General features: G+C 40.7%; 2 protein-coding genes across 4 annotated transcripts in view; one reads left to right on the top strand and one right to left on the bottom strand.

The window, feature by feature from the left end:
* Positions 1-2,310: 2,310 nt before the first annotated feature.
* The window catches only part of LOC111601268 (leucine-rich repeats and immunoglobulin-like domains protein 1), a 114,450-nt gene continuing 100,130 nt past the window's right edge, over positions 2,311-16,630 (bottom strand). For all 3 annotated transcript variants that reach the window (XM_030226194.1, XM_030226193.1, XM_030226195.1), the window contains 2 exons: positions 16,172-16,332; positions 2,311-3,617 (listed from right to left, as the gene is read on the bottom strand). In XM_030226194.1, the coding sequence (XP_030082054.1) occupies positions 2,369-3,617; positions 16,172-16,332 (1,410 nt within the window). In that variant the 3' untranslated portion in view covers positions 2,311-2,368. The remainder of the gene's footprint in view (positions 3,618-16,171; positions 16,333-16,630) is intronic.
* LOC111601271 (cathepsin L-like) lies at positions 10,826-12,062 on the top strand. Its single transcript, XM_023317782.2, has one exon. It carries the CDS (start codon positions 10,845-10,847, stop codon positions 11,841-11,843), a length of 999 nt encoding a protein of 332 aa, XP_023173550.2. The 5' UTR covers positions 10,826-10,844; the 3' UTR covers positions 11,844-12,062.

The raw sequence follows: 16,630 nt of genomic DNA, 5'->3' as shown, positions 1-16,630 counted from the left end.
ACACGAATTCTACTTTATATCTTTAAGCACACAGCTATTGCTGCTTCTTCCGTCTGTTCCAAGTTGATGAAATGGTGCAGCTAGACGGATTGATAGACAGACAAAGGGATGGATAGACGGAGGCACAGTTGCAACATTGCTCTATCTATTTGGCTGTCTAATGCTGATCATGGCCATGCCTCCTTGTGCCTCTTACATGCAACACTCATCAACTCGCTTTGATGTCATAAAGCCATAAAGAGTTGCCTGGCTAAAGTGCTCCACAGTCAATTCATTGCATCTAAAGATAAGTCAAAGTTAAATTTATGGCAGAGAGCTTTTATTAGAGTCCTAAATAGATTCATTTGGTATGTAGATAAAGAAACTTGAAAAATTATTCAACAATTAAGTTTCCATAGGGAAAGCAGCTGCTGTGTGTGTGTGTGGTAAGGCAACTCTGCACAGAGTTCAGGGTATTTGCTAGTCAGGCAGTGCCGACTGGAGCTCTGACTCCTTGACAATGAAATCGAACGCATAGTCTGCAGCTATTCATATTCATTTGGCATGGAAATGAATATTTATGAATATTTTTATATGAATCGAATCTTCTGTTTTTTTATTTTTATTTTTATTTCAAGATTTTCTTTCTAATACTTACTCCCAGTCGAAGGCTGCAATTGAAGATTCAGAGTTTGAAATTTATATTTTTTTTTTATTTTTTATTTTTATTTTTGCATCATCATTTTCTTCAGTCTTCGTATAAGAAATAACATTTTGTTTTTATTTGCATTTGTGTATTTAGTGTGAATTTAGTTGTTGCCGCAATTTCCAGTGTCTATCAGATACACGTATACATATACATACATATGCGTATGTATGTGTATGTAATTTAATTAAATACTTTAGCATATATTATAATTTAAACTTACGCATGTCTGCTATATTTATATATATATTTTTACACACATTTCATGTTTTTTTTCTTTAATTTAAAATGTTTTTTTTTTTCAATTCTTTTTTCGTTTTAAACAAATGCATTTGTTTAGCTCTTTGCGCTCTCGACTTGCTTTGCCTTAATTTAAATAGTTTTTTTTCAATTTTTTTTGTATTGTTTTAATATTTCATACGCTTGTTTTGCTTTGCTATTTATTTGTTATGCAAATGAAAGTTGCAGCTGGGCTTCTGTTTGCTCTGCTGTTCATCCGTGAAATCATTTGGCCAGGCTAAAGAACTGAAAATAGTTTTGAGTGCTCGAAAATTGCTTTAAATGTGATTTTCCTTTTTATTATTAATTATTTGAAATATACATTTTTGCGTTTGACTAAATGTAAATGTAAGAATAAATTATGTACAAAATGCTAAGGTTTGTGCTTGAGTAGACTTTTGCAATTTATATATATATATGTTAATTTTGTATGTTTATTTATATTTATTTACAAACCAATTTTGATTACGTTTTAGGCCAACTTTGAGTTTGAGCGCTGCTCGACAAACAAAAATTTGAATTTCGCTTAAATTTACGCTTCATATATTGTCATCTTATTTGTGTGTGTTTTATTTATATATTAATATATTTAAATTATTAATTTATTTATGAACCGAATTGGCGCCTCCAAGTAACGCAGCTGTTGCTTTCTTTAAAGTTCGTAGTGTATTGAAAAATGGACTGTTTGCTTGGTCCCCGCAGCCAGTTACTCGTCGAGCTTTTCTCAACTTAAGAGTTTCAATGGAAATAATAACGAAGAACGTAAAGATAAACAATAAATAGTTAACTATGTTATTGCGGCACTCTGCGCACGGCAATTAGTTGCCTCATTTATGTTTATTAAATTCTGTTAAATGCGCTTACTAACTATGCTAGACTATTTAACACTCAACTGCTGAATGCCTTTAACTATGAGTGGCGTTTGCTGTGAGAGCGAGAGAGAGAGAGTGAGAGAGAGAGAGAGAGGGAGTAAGAGAAGTACAACTATTGCTATTCAATATTTCTTTGCATTCGTCACTTATTTATCTAATATGACATATTTGTTGTATTTCGTATATTTATTCGTAATACTAATAATATTATTATAGTATGCTGCTATACACGTAGATATATCCCTTGTTTCATTTGACGCTTGTTAAACTTTTGTTGCGAGTTATCAAATCTCCGAAATTCCCAAATCCAAACGGAAAAGCTTAAGGATGCCTAAACATAAAACTTCTGCTGCGAATATCCCTGTTTTCAAAAGTGATCGATCGCCTTGCCCTGGCACTGCGCATAGCTGCGATAGTTGTTGTTGGTCAGGCCAAGGCCCACCAGCTCGATGCCCAAGTCCAGCTGCTGCTGCTGCTGCTGCTGCTGCTTTTGCTGCTGCTGTTTGTGGTTGCCAGCAACGCCACGTCCACGTCATACGTAGACAACATGCGGCTTGCTGTTGGCGCCGGCGGCGTTGGCAGCGTTGGCAGCGTTGGCAGCTGTTGCCACGGCGCTGCCTTGGAGCGCTGCGGCCTGCTTCAGCTTGGTCATGGTGTGCGTGTCCGGGTACTCGTAGTGATCGAAGCGCTCGTACAGATGCTCCGGCTCGTCGTCTGCCTCCTTGACGGGCAGCTCCCAGGGCTTCAGTGCCCGGTACTCGTTGGCAATGGTCTGCGCCGCCAGATAGCGCTCCAGCTCCAGCTTGTCCAGCTGCGGCAGCGTCGTCTGCTGATACTCATGGCCGCTATGCGCCTGCAGCGGCATGGCCTGATGGTAGTGATGATGCGCCTGCAGCGTCTGCGCATGATGCGGATAGTTGAGCGTCATGCCCAGGCCGCCAGGCCCCGAGCCACCCAGGGTCATGCTCATGCCGGCGCCACCGCCCAGCGGCTGATGGTGGCCCTGCAGTATGCGGTCGTGCACATTGATGATGCTCTTGCTGGTGCGCAGCGGGCCACGCTCGTGCAGCAGCTTGCGGCGGCGCTTCACGAAGCGCAGGTAGTAGAGCACACTGATGCCGATCATGAGCACCAGCAGGCTGGTGATCACCGCACAGACTACGGTCACAATGTGCGCCGGACAGGTGATCTCGCCCTCGCTCATGGCCAGCAGCTGGCGGCGCGTGCGCACCGCGTCCCGCCAAATGTCGCAGCCGATCTGCTGCTTGTCCATGCGCAAATAGTTGGAGCCGCTGCTCGAGCTGGCGCTGGCGCTGGCAGCTGCCTCCAGCCGTTGCTCGTACGCGCTCGGCTCGGTGGTCTGCAGCGCATTCGCAATGTGCTGCTCGGCGATGTAGGCCGCCAGGGCAGATACGCCGTCGTCGACCTTGAGCGTTGTGTCGTCCTCCTGCTCCCGCACCAGCGACGCCTCCTTGGCCAAGGCAGCCACTGCCCCGCCCTGTGCATGCTCCGCCGCTGGCTCAGCGCCTTCAAAGTTGCCCGTGACCAGGCGCCAGAGCCAGAGCAGCGAGCAGTTGCACTGCAGCGGATTATCGCCCAGGTACAGCTTCTGCAGCTGGTCTACCGGAAACTGAGCCGAGTAGAGCGTCTGCAGGCTGTTGCTCTGCATGTACACCTCCAGTATGTTGGGATTGCCCTGGAACAGGCGCATGGGTATGTCGCTCAGCTGCGGATTGAAGTTCAAATGAAGCGTCTGCAGGTGCGTGTTGTCCACGAAAGCTCTGCAAGGAAGAAAGGCGTGAGATATAAAATATTAGAGACTGTGGAACATTCAGCTGTGGCTTAGTTTTTGGGAGATGTATTTAAGTTAATGTCTACTTTAGTGATTGAGAGATCTGCCAATAATGCAGCTGAGTCAGTCATGAAAGATTCCGTTTACTCAGTTTCATTTGCTTCCCTTACTAAAGAGATCTGAGGCAAGATTTCTATGGAGCTGATGCCCACGACCCTATCACGACTCTAACACGACTCTAACACGACTCTAAGACGACTCTAACACGACTCTAACACGACTCTAACACGACTCTAACACGACTCTAACACGACTCTAACACGACTCTAACACGACTCTAACACGACTCTAACACGACTCTAACACGACTCTAACACGACTCTAACACGACTCTAACACGACTCTAACACGACTCTAACACGACTCTAACACGACTCTAACACGACTCTAACACGACTCTAACACGACTCTAACACGACTCTAACACGACTCTAACACGACTCTAACACGACTCTAACACGACTCTAACACGACTCTAACACGACTCTAACACGACTCTAACACGACTCTAACACGACTCTAACACGACTCTAACACGACTCTAACACGACTCTAACACGACTCTAACACGACTCTAACACGACTCTAACACGACTCTAACACGACTCTAACACGACTCTAACACGACTCTAACACGACTCTAACACGACTCTAACACGACTCTAACACGACTCTAACACGACTCTAACACGACTCTAACACGACTCTAACACGACTCTAACACGACTCTAACACGACTCTAACACGACTCTAACACGACTCTAACACGACTCTAACACGACTCTAACACGACTCTAACACGACTCTAACACGACTCTAACACGACTCTAACACGACTCTAACACGACTCTAACACGACTCTAACACGACTCTAACACGACTCTAACACGACTCTAACACGACTCTAACACGACTCTAACACGACTCTAACACGGCTCAACTAGTAGCTGACCCAGCAAGAGTGATACATTTTTCATTGACTATATACCAGCAGCTGTTTAACTTAGCAAAAATATTAAATAATTAAAATGTTCACTAAGATTTGCCATTTGATTAAAAGTGCACTAAACCTTTTTAAGTATGTCAAAAATAAAAATTTTTTGCAAGCTGCCAAGCTTCTTAGGCGACTCTGACTACAAATATTTGGTAAAGTTTAATTAAAGGCTTTAGTTTACTAAGCATAATTAAATTATTATTTAGTGAACAATTGGTTTGACTATGAAGTTGTCGAAAAAGACATAACAAAGCTGCTGAAGACAATTCTTAGACACACAGAAAGGCACACACAAAGGCAAAGAATAGAAGTTATAAGCAGGCAGCGCAGCAGAATATTGCTCACAAAAGAGTAAGAAGAAGAAGAGCAATGCAGCAGATAAAATTAAGAGTGTCTATTAAAAAAGTGACTATTAGCTGCCGTGACGAGCTCAGACAACTCTCGATGAATTTGCTTTTATTGGCTGCAGCGAACAAAGCGATTTGCCAGGCACCAAATATTTTCTTCAAGTCGTTCGCTTAGGTTAAGAAATTCACATTAGTTTAAAAGTACTCAAAGTATATATTTAAGCAATTTGATTTATAGCTAGTATTTAAGCATAAATACTCCATTTTATATTATCAATTTTATTTTCTAGTATAAAAATCTCCCTTAAAGCAAACAATTCTGACGGATTTAAGACAACCCAACGACATGTGCATGGCGTGTGCGCTGTCAAGCACACACACACAGACATGTCATGCTGTTGCCAAGGCAACACACACGCTCATACACACACACACATGTACAAGTCAAAGTAATATAGTTTGTGGATATAGGAGACTGTTCTTGTCGGTTGTTCATTTTAATTATGCAGAATGCTATGCATCAACGTTAAACTTAAATGCCAGGCAATGAAATACATGAATAGACACACAGACGCACACACACACACACACACACGCAGTCGGAGGCAGTCCTCTCGTTAGTCCTTTATCCACATGGCGTCGTCTTAGGCGACGTGGATTTATTTAGCCTGCGTCTATTTCAACCTAATAATAGCAAAAAAAAGGCAAAAAGAGTAAGCAGAAAAAAACCATACTCCCATGCTGCATGTGGCACGTTGCAAGCTTCGTGTCGCAAGTCCGTGAAGCGTTGCCGTAAATCCCTGCCAAGTTAAGTCAACGTCGCAAAGTCGCTGACTGCACTTGCAGTCGCTGGCAGGCAGTGCATTACCTCGAGCACCGATGACTCCACCAAGCGTCGCAGCATGAAATAAGTGCAACGTGGCGTATGAGCAACTTAGCAACTTCTGCGGCACGGCACAGGCGACGACTCGCTGGCTGACTCCGCTGACACATAGCGAATTTGTCGCTTTTAAGCGACACATATTTTTCTTGCCTCCATCTCCCCCAACACTAGCCAACAGCCAACAGCCAACAGCGTTGCGTTTGATTTGATTTGATGCGAGCTCTTAAGTTGCATTTCGTGTTAAATGAACGCATTTATACGAGCTGTGCGCTGCCATGATGAACCTTCTGGTTCGGCCCGTGCATTGATAAGTGGCGCCGCTTTGTAGCCGCCTCCCACTCCCACTCCCACTCCCGCTCTTCCTCCAGCTCTCTCAAAGCCATTTGTATGCAGCAGTTAGTTTACAACTGATTGCCACCAGTTGGGCTCTGCTGCATTTTTCAGTTTGAATGGAATTTATTTTGTGGTTAAATTTGTTGTACTTGCAATCGCTATATATTAACTTATATTTACAAGAGGTACAAAGTGCATTTCCCTTAAGCACTTGCCTCTGACTGATTTGTCAAGCAATGCTTGAGTAGCGAATGCAGTGAGCTTACTGCTCTCAGCTTAGCAGTTCAGTTGTAGCTGCTGGCAAAATAATTATAGAAAATTTAATAATAATAATTTAAATATTTTTACAATTTTATTACGACTTTTTATGTTTTTTTCAATTAAGAAAAATGGTTATACTGCAGCAACTGCTATTTGCAGCTCATTTTAATTCAAGTCAAAATGCATTGAACTTTTTTCAGGCAAGTTTTCCATAATTTATTCAATCTTTTCCATTCTGGCCCCTTATAAATTGGTGGTGCCATAGCTCTTAGCCAGATAAAGAGCGCATATTATTGCGCTTGAAGGACAACACATGCAGGCACGCCGAGCTAAACTTTCTAGACAAAACAAATGGGGCTTTGGCTCTGCTGAACGTTCAATTTCATGGCAAGTTAAGCATTCAGAAACTTCAATTGCAGGCGCTTAAAAATGTTTGCCATTATCTGCACAGTCGAGGAAAAGTTCACTCGAACAATTTAGCGTGCCGAGGCTAAGAACACAAATTCAATTATTTGCGCAAATATTATGCAAATAACTAGTGCAGGCAGCCGAAACACTTGGCCGCAAAAAAAAATAAAAAACGTGACATTGGTGGCAGTGGCAGTGGCATGGGGCAGCAACTTGAGTCGACTCCACAGGTCGCTTTACCTGCCGTTGAACGCTCTTTAAATGCCGCTTTGGCAACGCCCTAGGCAAACAACAACAAAAAGCGGTCGTCGCCGCAGGAACAAAAAAATATCCCAAGTCTGAGTCTCTGCCCCTTGCGACTGCCAACAGCAGCAGCAGCAGCAGCAGCAGCCTTTTTGCTGTTCGGCGCCCAGATTCAAACTTCATTTTGTGTAACGTTTCTTTATTTTCATTTGTAGTTTTCGAAATACCCTAGAAAAAGTTGAGTGGAGTTGAGGTTCGACTAGCTTTTGCTAGAATAAAACTGGCTAAGTTTAAAAAGTCTTTGCAAGCAGCAAACTTTCTTCAGGCAAGACAACAGCCGAAATCTAATTTTCTAAATAATGTATAAATATACAAATATATAAATATAAAAATATACAAATTTATAAATATATAAATATAAAAATATACAAAATATAAAAATATATAAAATATACAAATATACAAATATACAAATATGCAAATATATAAATATAAAAATATATAAATATACAAATATATAAATATAAAAATATACAAAATATAAAAATATATAAAATATACAAATATACAAATATACAAATATACAAATATACAAATATATAAATATAAAAATATACAAATTTATAAATATATAAATATAAAAATATACAAAATATAAAAATATATAAAATATACAAATATACAAATATACAAATATGCAAATATATAAATATAAAAATATATAAATATACAAATATATAAATATAAAAATATACAAAATATAAAAATATATAAATATACAAATATATAAATATATAAATATAAAAATATAAAAATATACAAATATATAAATATAAAAATATATAAAATATACAAATATATAAAATATATAAATATACAAATATATAAATATACAAATTTATAAATATAAAAATATATAAATATAAAAATATATAAATATAAAAATATACAAAATATAAAAATATATAAAATATATAAATATAAAAATATATATATATAAAAAAATATAAATAAAAAAATATACAAAATATAAAAAAATATAAATAAAAAAATATACAAAATATAAAAATATATGAAATATATAATATATACTATTTAAATTCTTCTTCCAGCTAGTTTGCAGGGTATTTCTCAGTCTCTTAAGCTAGTCGCAAATATTCTACTTGTTTTTATATATGCATATTGTGTTTTTTTTTCAGCTTCTGCCAGCGTCAAGCGTGCGGAAACGGAAATGGTTGCCATGTGTGTGTGCGTGTGTGTGTGTGTGTGTGTCGAAAATGTTGATGTTGTTTTTGCTTGCCAGCTCATATGCAAATTGTTGTGTGTGGCGTCAGAATTGGAATTGCTGAAAATCGGATTGAAATGTTTGCTGTCCATGTCCGTGGGGCTCAGTCACGTTTAACGATTCCAGAGTTCACTCACACGAGCAGCTATTACGGCCATAGTCAAGCAACTGATGAACAGTCAATCAGCTTGTCAAACAGTTTGTCAGTTGCCCAGTCAGTCAGGCAGTCAGTCAAAGGATATGTTGTGTCGTTGCCATATAGTTTTTGAATGGCATATGGCTGTCTGCACCTCTAGCACTCTCTCCCGCCTCTTCCAGCCTCTTCCTCTCTCGCTCGCTCTCTCTCTGTGGAGCGTAAATCCTTTCTATTCACTTGATTGACATTTTTACTACAATAAATTGAGAGAGATATGACAGTTGATAGTCCGCAAAGGGAAATCGATTGAGCCACGACTTGGCTGTTGATTTATTGAGTTCTGCTCTGATGGCAGCAGCAGCAGCAGCAGCAGCTTAAAGAGGCACCTTAAAGACATATCACGCCCAAGCAATTATTAACTAATTGCCTCATGTCGCAGTTGTGGTGGTGCGCTAGCGACAAATTATCAAATGATATGCCTAAAGCATTTGTTAATGGCATTTTAAACGTTTTTAAATTGCGCATACGCCCCGTTTAACCTTTAATTTTGTTTGGCAAAAACGCGATGCCAACGCGACTCAAATGACAGGCACAAAATATCACATTAGGCTTATGTTTAATGTATATTTGTGCAGGAGCCCAAGCACCCCAATGACACTGCACAATGGGCCTATACTTAAGGCATTTGCTATGCGCGTAATGCAGGGGCGGCAGACTAAGCAGCTTTAAGTATGAATCGCTTGAAGAGCGGAGCATAAAATGTTAAATGAGGTAGTTTGAGCTAATTAAGTTGCAATTTATGTAATTTAAAGTTGCCTGTGATTAACTGTAAAATTGTTGCCGTTGTTGTTTCGCCTGCATAATTTATAATTGTCTTGAAATTCAAGTGCAATGCAGTGGGCGACGGCAATTACCCAGCAAGCAACATGCATATGCATAACCTCGCTCTCGCCCTCTCTCGCTCTCGCTCTTCTCTTTGTTGCTGATCCACTGTCTCTAGGAGCATGCAAATACGCTTTTCGCACAACTCTGGCATAAGCATAAACACACGCATAATAGCTACTCACGCGGCTGCCTTGAAATGTTTCCAGGCTCATAATTTATGGAAAAATTGCCGCTTTGCCCAGCAAAATGCGGGGGCGACGGCGCAGTTAGGCAGCCAGCAGCATGTTTATGTTTTCCTGTTTCCGTAATTTCTTCCTGCTTTCGTTTTGCAGCTGTTGTTGCCTCTTTTCTTGCCACTCACAGAATATGCTGATAAACGTGAAATTATGCATTGCATACTTTGCTGAGCTGCAGCAGCAGCAGCAGCAGCTGCTACGTCTCCTGTTTAATGGACGCGCAGGTCAAGGCGTTACCTGTACAGTTTCTTGCATTTTGTCAACATATTGGGCGAGCTGTTCGTATGAAGAGCTGCCTTTGTGCTCCAAATATATAAATTTAATCAATGTTGCGCCTAACCTTAAGATATTTGCAGTTTGGTGTGTCACGCCTAATTGACATTTATATAGCTGTACAGAGCTATATGCTGATGCTTGTTCAATATCAGCGAGCACTTTCTTGGCTCTGGCTATGTAAAGAAACATTTGAAGTAGCTTGGTGTGACCAGACAAGAGTGATAATATTTGTTGTGGCTATAGTTTGCAAGCAATTCAAGTCATGAACATACTTTAGTTGTGGAAATATTTAATAAGATTTGCCATTTTATAATGACTTATTTATGTCTGTAAGATATGCGAAAATAATTTAAAAAATTGGCAAATTTGTTGCTCTTACTCAAGCAAACATTCAGCTGTAAGTCGGCCTGAAATGAGGTGGGTTTTCTATATCTATATATAAAGTATAAAGCAAATAGTCTGCAGAATGAAGTGATTACGACTGACTGTGTCTTCTTCTTGTTCTAATTACAGCAAATATATATACATATTTATATATATATCTCACAATATACACACAAAGGCGCAGCTTTGTCTACCCTTACTGGTTAGAGTATAGAAACGTCGGCTACAACTTCCTGTTTACAATCGTTTATTTTGCCTTGAGATAAGAATATCAGGTGCATTTATTTATTGCACTTGGACTGCTTATATTAGTTTGCCGTTAAATTATTAAAGAACTGAAATTTCTTGGAATTTTAAGGTCAGTTATTTGGATGTTGATAAGAGTTGACTGAATGCTGCTTGACTCATGGAGGTTTTTTTTATAAAAAGAGTCTCTTCCATTGCGCTCGACTTAGTTATTATTTGATACCCGTTGAAAGCTAAGCATGAGGAGAGTAATTGCACTTTTGGCTCTGGTCGCGTTGGGGCACACAATTTCCTATACGAACGTGCTGGAGGCGGAGTGGGAGACCTACAAATTGGAATATGAAAAGAGCTACGAAAGTGAGGACGAGGAGCTGCTGCGCAAGCTCATCTTCTACGATAACAAGAAGAAGATCGACAGGCACAATATGCGCTATGCAAACAACTTGGAGAGCTATGAAATGGGCGTGAATCAGTTTACGGATATGTTGTACAAGGAGTTTGAGAGCCTGATGCTAAGCAGCATTAATGAAACGGAAATGGCATCCGATATAGACCTGATGTACTCGCCGCCTGAAAGCTACGAGCTGCCCAGCAGCATAGACTGGCGGAGTCTGGGTGCAGTCACTCCAGTGAAGAATCAGGGACACTGTGGCGCTTGCTGGGCTTTCTCCGCGACGGGCACCTTGGAGGGAATGCAGTTTCTGAAGACCAAGAAACTTGTATCGCTCTCTGAACAGAATTTGGTGGATTGCTCAACCACACGCTATCACAACCGCGGCTGCGACGGTGGCTTGCCCTATCGAGCACTGCGATATGTGATGGACAATAAGGGAATCGATACCGAAAGCTCCTATAAATATGAAAACAAGCAATTGTCGTGCCGCTATAATCCACAGCAAATTGGCGCCACTGTCCGTGACGTAGTCAGTGTAATGCCGAGCGATGAAGCGCATTTGGCCGCGGCTGTTGCTTTGAAGGGCCCCATTTCAGTGGGTATCTATGTGAGCGAAAATTTCTTGCACTATACTCACGGAGTACTCGATGATAAGTCTTGCAACCGGCCGATGAATCACGCCGTGCTCGTTGTGGGCTACGGCCATGACAGCCAAGGCGGCGACTATTGGTTGGTGAAGAACTCCTGGGGCAGCCAATGGGGCGATTCGGGCTATATACGCATGTCGCGCAACCGAAACAATCAATGCCACATTGCTAGCCTGGCCACCTATCCTCTGGTCTAAGTACATGCTTCAATTATCAATTATTTTCGATTCAATTCGAAATCAATTTATATGCAGCTGCAAATGTCGTTGAGCGGGTGACAAATAGCACAACAATGGGCGAACAACAATCGACAATGAATGAGACAATTATATAATTAATACTTGGCATTTGCATATGTAATCATTTAATTAGAAGCACAGCCCACAAAACTATGCACAAGTGTCTGCTTGAGAGGGCATTAAAAAGTTGATAGAAAAAACTTGTAATTGTTTAATTATTTATTTTCAAATTACTTTGTGCATTATTTGTAAATTATTCATATTTATTACAACATTAAATTCATGGCAGTTGTCTAAAAATATTTAATTAGAATTTATTTTATATTTATTTCTTTTTTTATATATTTATAGTTTTCAAAGAATTTTCAGAGTTTTATTTTTCGTTTAACTTTAAGTTTCTTTTAATCAAGCGACTGTGTGTGATATATATATAAATATATATATACATATATATAAATATGTATATATCTTGAAATAGAATACGATAAAAGAATACGAATTGCTTGAACTACAAACGCCAGCTTCGCATGATGAAGCCGATGTCTTTGAGCAGAAGAAGAATTGAGAGAGAAAAAGCCCGACTGACATATCTAAATAAATCTTTTACAACTCTCAATCTATTTGGTGCCTGGTTCATCTATTCATAATTTCTTCTATCATGCCTGATAGATACCCTAAAACCTTACGCAATATTCCTGTACTTCTCCCCCCTAACATTCCACAACATTAAACACAAATTCTGGTTTTTTGCTCCAAGTTCGCATAACTCTTTTATATATCAACTAAGCATAGCATGAGGCAAATCATTGCTCATCAGCTGCTGTCTGCTTAGCAAATTACAACCCCAAAAAGGCAGCCGCAAAACAAATGTCGCCTGTGCCCCCAGCAAATCGCATTACAACGCAGCCACACGCCAAACGAGCCGCATGAAGTCGACTCGCTGGGAATGCATAAATTTGAAAACAATTAGTTGAAATTTTTGGGGTGCACACCTGTCGGGTTATGCCCGTTACAGACCCGATTCAAGTGTTAATGTAGCAAATGACTTTTGGCTATTAAGTCATACAACAGCTCCCAGGCGAGCAGGCAACAGTCAGTGTAAAAATGCGCACTTAATATTCCCTTTGATGCGGCCAGGAGTTGGGCTAGCTTCATGCTGCTGCTGCTGCTGCTGCTGCTGATGTGATACAGGTACAGGTACAGGTGCGTGGGGGTGGGCTCTTTACTTTTGGGTTGATACGTGCCGCTGCCTAATGAATTTTGCGTACGCGCGCTGATTGTTTGGGTGTAAGGTTTTTATAATGAGACAAGCAACAACAACAACAACAACACATGTGTAACTCACAGTTTGCGAAATGTATCTGCCATAAACTTTGCTATCAACATGTCGCCATCGTCGCACGTTCCGGTCTTGGGGTGCGTTTCCATTAACGCATTTGCATAAATATTTACATACATGTACGGACAGACACAGCCACAGCCACAGACAGACGCAGCGTAGTTGGGGGCATGCCCCAGTCAGCCCGCCCGAAAACTTTAAAATGTTGCGCTATTTCCGTTCGCCCCTTTTTTCTCACTTACTCACACGAAAGGGTGTCTAACAATTTGTCTGGCACCCTGGCGGCAAAGCCACTGACTTGTTTATGCTGTCTGTCGCAAGCAGTCAACCCTCGACCAGATACTGGCTACAGTCTTAAAAGCTAGTGAAATATAATTTCCTGCTTGTTGTGAACACTTTTAATCTACGGAAGGAAATGGGACTAAAGTCGAAAACAGAAATTCGTGATTGGCTCGCCAATCAAAGTGTCTGATTGAAAATATTTAGCTGAAACTTTGGCTGCAACTTCAGTTAAAAATCTCTTCATTTGCCACTCTGCAACAGGCCAAATCCTGCTGCTTTTCCATTTCTTTTCAAGAATATGTGAACCATTTTTTACTCCATAGTCCTTTCTCCCTTAAGAATGAGGTTGAAAATTCAAATTTTCATATATTAGCATAAGATTTTGTGGCAACGCTTTGAATGGCTCAAAAAAAAAAAAAACAGAAGCAGACAAACGCAGAATTTAGTTTGCAAATAAGGAAACATGTGTGCGTGTGCGTGTGTGTGTGTGTGTGTAAGTGGTATGTAAATTTGAGTTAAGCTACAATTTGTCAGACAGCGAACAATGGCAAACGGGCAACAGTTTGCAGCGGGACTCAAACCGAAATCAAACAAAATCCCCAGCCAAACAAAAGCAACAGCAAAAGCAATTACAAAACTCGTAGAGTGAGCAGAGGCGTGTGTTGGGGGCGTGGCCATGTCTCAGGCAAGAGAATCAAACGAAATTACAAAATTAAACTGATTTAATGGCATTGGCATCTGCTCAGCTCGGGATCCATTTACATGATTCGGTCTTCCAACATTTCGCATATCAATATTATTTCTATGCCAGGCGGTGTGGGGGCAGGGGAGGGGGTGGTGCGGTGTCTGATTGACAACCAAGTCGAGACTTTGGCACAGACGGAGGCTCGCTCGTTCAATGATGATTTGATATGAAAATTGCCTGGAATTATTGAATTAACATATGCTCGAATTGAGCTCAAGCATTTCAATGTCTGCCCCAGAGCCGGGGCCAAGTCAGGCGGGGGTGGGGCAATGTATGGCAATTTGACTTTGTGATTGTGTGTGTGTGTGTATGTGATGGCATCTTATTACCAAAGCGTATTAGACATGATTGATTGCATTGAGCAATAATGATTTGTAGCCGAGGCATGTTTAAGTGTCTGCCTCGATGTGTGCTTGAGCTACATGTGTATGTGTGTGTGTGAGTGGGCGCGCTTAGGTCACGTGCAAGTGTGTGAAAGTGAATTGCATGACTGGCTTGGCAGCTTATTTTGGAGAGCAGCTGTAAACACCGCTCGTCGCTTACCGAACTGCACAAAAGGCATAACAAATGGCAATGCACGCTTTGTGCCTCAACTGCCTATTGAGCCAGATGATTATCCTGGCCAAAAATAATTGCATACTTTAAGGGATGTTCGAGGTTAAGGCCAGCGCTGTCAAGTGAAAGTGCAGAACAGCTAAGAAGCAGCTTTCTTTTTCAGTTTAATGGAAATCAATTGTTCAGCTATTGGAATGATGTGAGCAAATTCACACACACATATATATGTGTGTGTCGTTGGCTTACAGTTTCCTAGTTCTGTTCATGAGTCTCTTTTACTGTTGCAGCAGTGTTAGTGAGCTGCTGAGAACTTGTATTATTGTTGTAAAAATACTATACGAGTGAGTTTGCGTTTAAGTTACACGTTTCTCTTTCTTTTGTATCTGCTCACTTACACTTCAGAGTGAGACAAATATAGCTGCAGCAATTTCCCTATTCTGTTCATGATTCTCTTCTACTGCTGCAGCAGTATTAGTGAGCAGCTGAGAGCGGCTGTATTGTTGTTGTAAAAATATTATCCGAGTGAGTTTGCGTTTAAGTTGCACTTTTCTCTTTCTTTTGTATTCGCTCACTTACACAACGAGTGAGAGCGAGACAAAGTTAGCTGCTGCTGAGCGCAGTTCTGGACGTTATGGAGTAAGAGCGAAATGACTATTTAGGCTCTTTGCATAGGCTCGATATGATTTGGGCAGATAAAGTGCTTGTTCCAATACAGATGTGTGGGAATTTCTTAATATTTACAGTTATATACATTAGAACGAAAGCTGATCAAATTGGTGCAACTCAAACATTTATATATATAAGTTCCATGTAGATAGGATTTTAGTATAAGTCATAAGAATAAATGGGATGTACATATAAGAGCCAAAGTCTCAGGGGTTTTTCAAGCAGGTGGAACTGCCTTTAACAGCAGAGTTTATAAGTTGGCAGTCGACTCAGTATCTGTCAGTCTGTTGCTTATAATCAAGAGACTCTGCAGTTTGTGGCTTCCAAGAGGTTTCCTTAAACAAAAAAGTTCCTGTCCAAGTCTAAGCCGAGTGTCGAGTTAGTTATTTATGATGCTGCAAGCGACACAGCTGTAATTGTGATGCGCTATAAAGTTTTGTTGTTTCTTTGAATTACTCTCACTTTGGGCAAACTGTTTGCTATTGTCCACTTTGCTGATTTTTCGCTTTCAGCTGTTGGGCAACTGTTTGCTGTGTCTACATTTCATGGCGCTGACCCAGTTAGCAGCCGTAAAAAGCATATATACACTTGAGTTTGTTAAGTATCACTGTAACTTTCTTGGCTGGCAGGGGTTAGTGGGGTGGGTGCAGGGAGCAACTTTTTAGACGAACTTTCACTTGGACTCAATGGCAAACTTACCTCGAATCGATGCGCTGCAAATAGTCCAGGCGGCTCAAGTGCAATTCGCGCAAATGAAACAAGTTTAAAAATGCTACAGCTGGCAAGTGGGCGAAGCGATTGCCGCCCAAGTTCAAATAAGTGAGATTTGAAAGTTTCGAGAGCTGCTGCGTGGGCACCATCTGCAAAGAGAGAGAGAGAGAGAAACGGAACGGATTTAGCGAGAGAGAATGAAGGAATGAAAGAATGGCAGAAAAATCATTTAATTTCGAGCGCTTACACAAACTGAGGCTTATGAAATGTTAATGCCATCCACTCAAATCTGAAAGCGCTCTGCGGCTGCACTTGATAGTTGCCACTAAGCTGCTGTTCGCCGACTGCCACCCCTGTTAGACCAATGCGATTTGTTTCGAAATGCTTTAAGGGCAGCTCACCAATAAAATGTGAAGCACTTAAAAAGCGCAGTTTTTGGCACTGGCT

Source organism: Drosophila hydei, unplaced genomic scaffold (genome assembly GCF_003285905.1).
Source record: "Drosophila hydei strain 15085-1641.00,03,60 unplaced genomic scaffold, DhydRS2 tig00000060-arrow-pilon, whole genome shotgun sequence".
Lineage (NCBI taxonomy): Eukaryota > Metazoa > Arthropoda > Insecta > Diptera > Drosophilidae > Drosophila > Drosophila hydei.
This window is presented reverse-complemented; position numbering and strand designations above follow the sequence as displayed.

What these genes read in the sequence shown, in the direction of transcription:
- LOC111601271 (XM_023317782.2), top strand. Translation starts at nt 10,845, where the DNA reads ATGAGGAGAGTAATTGCACTTTTGGCTCTGGTCGCGTTGGGGCACACA.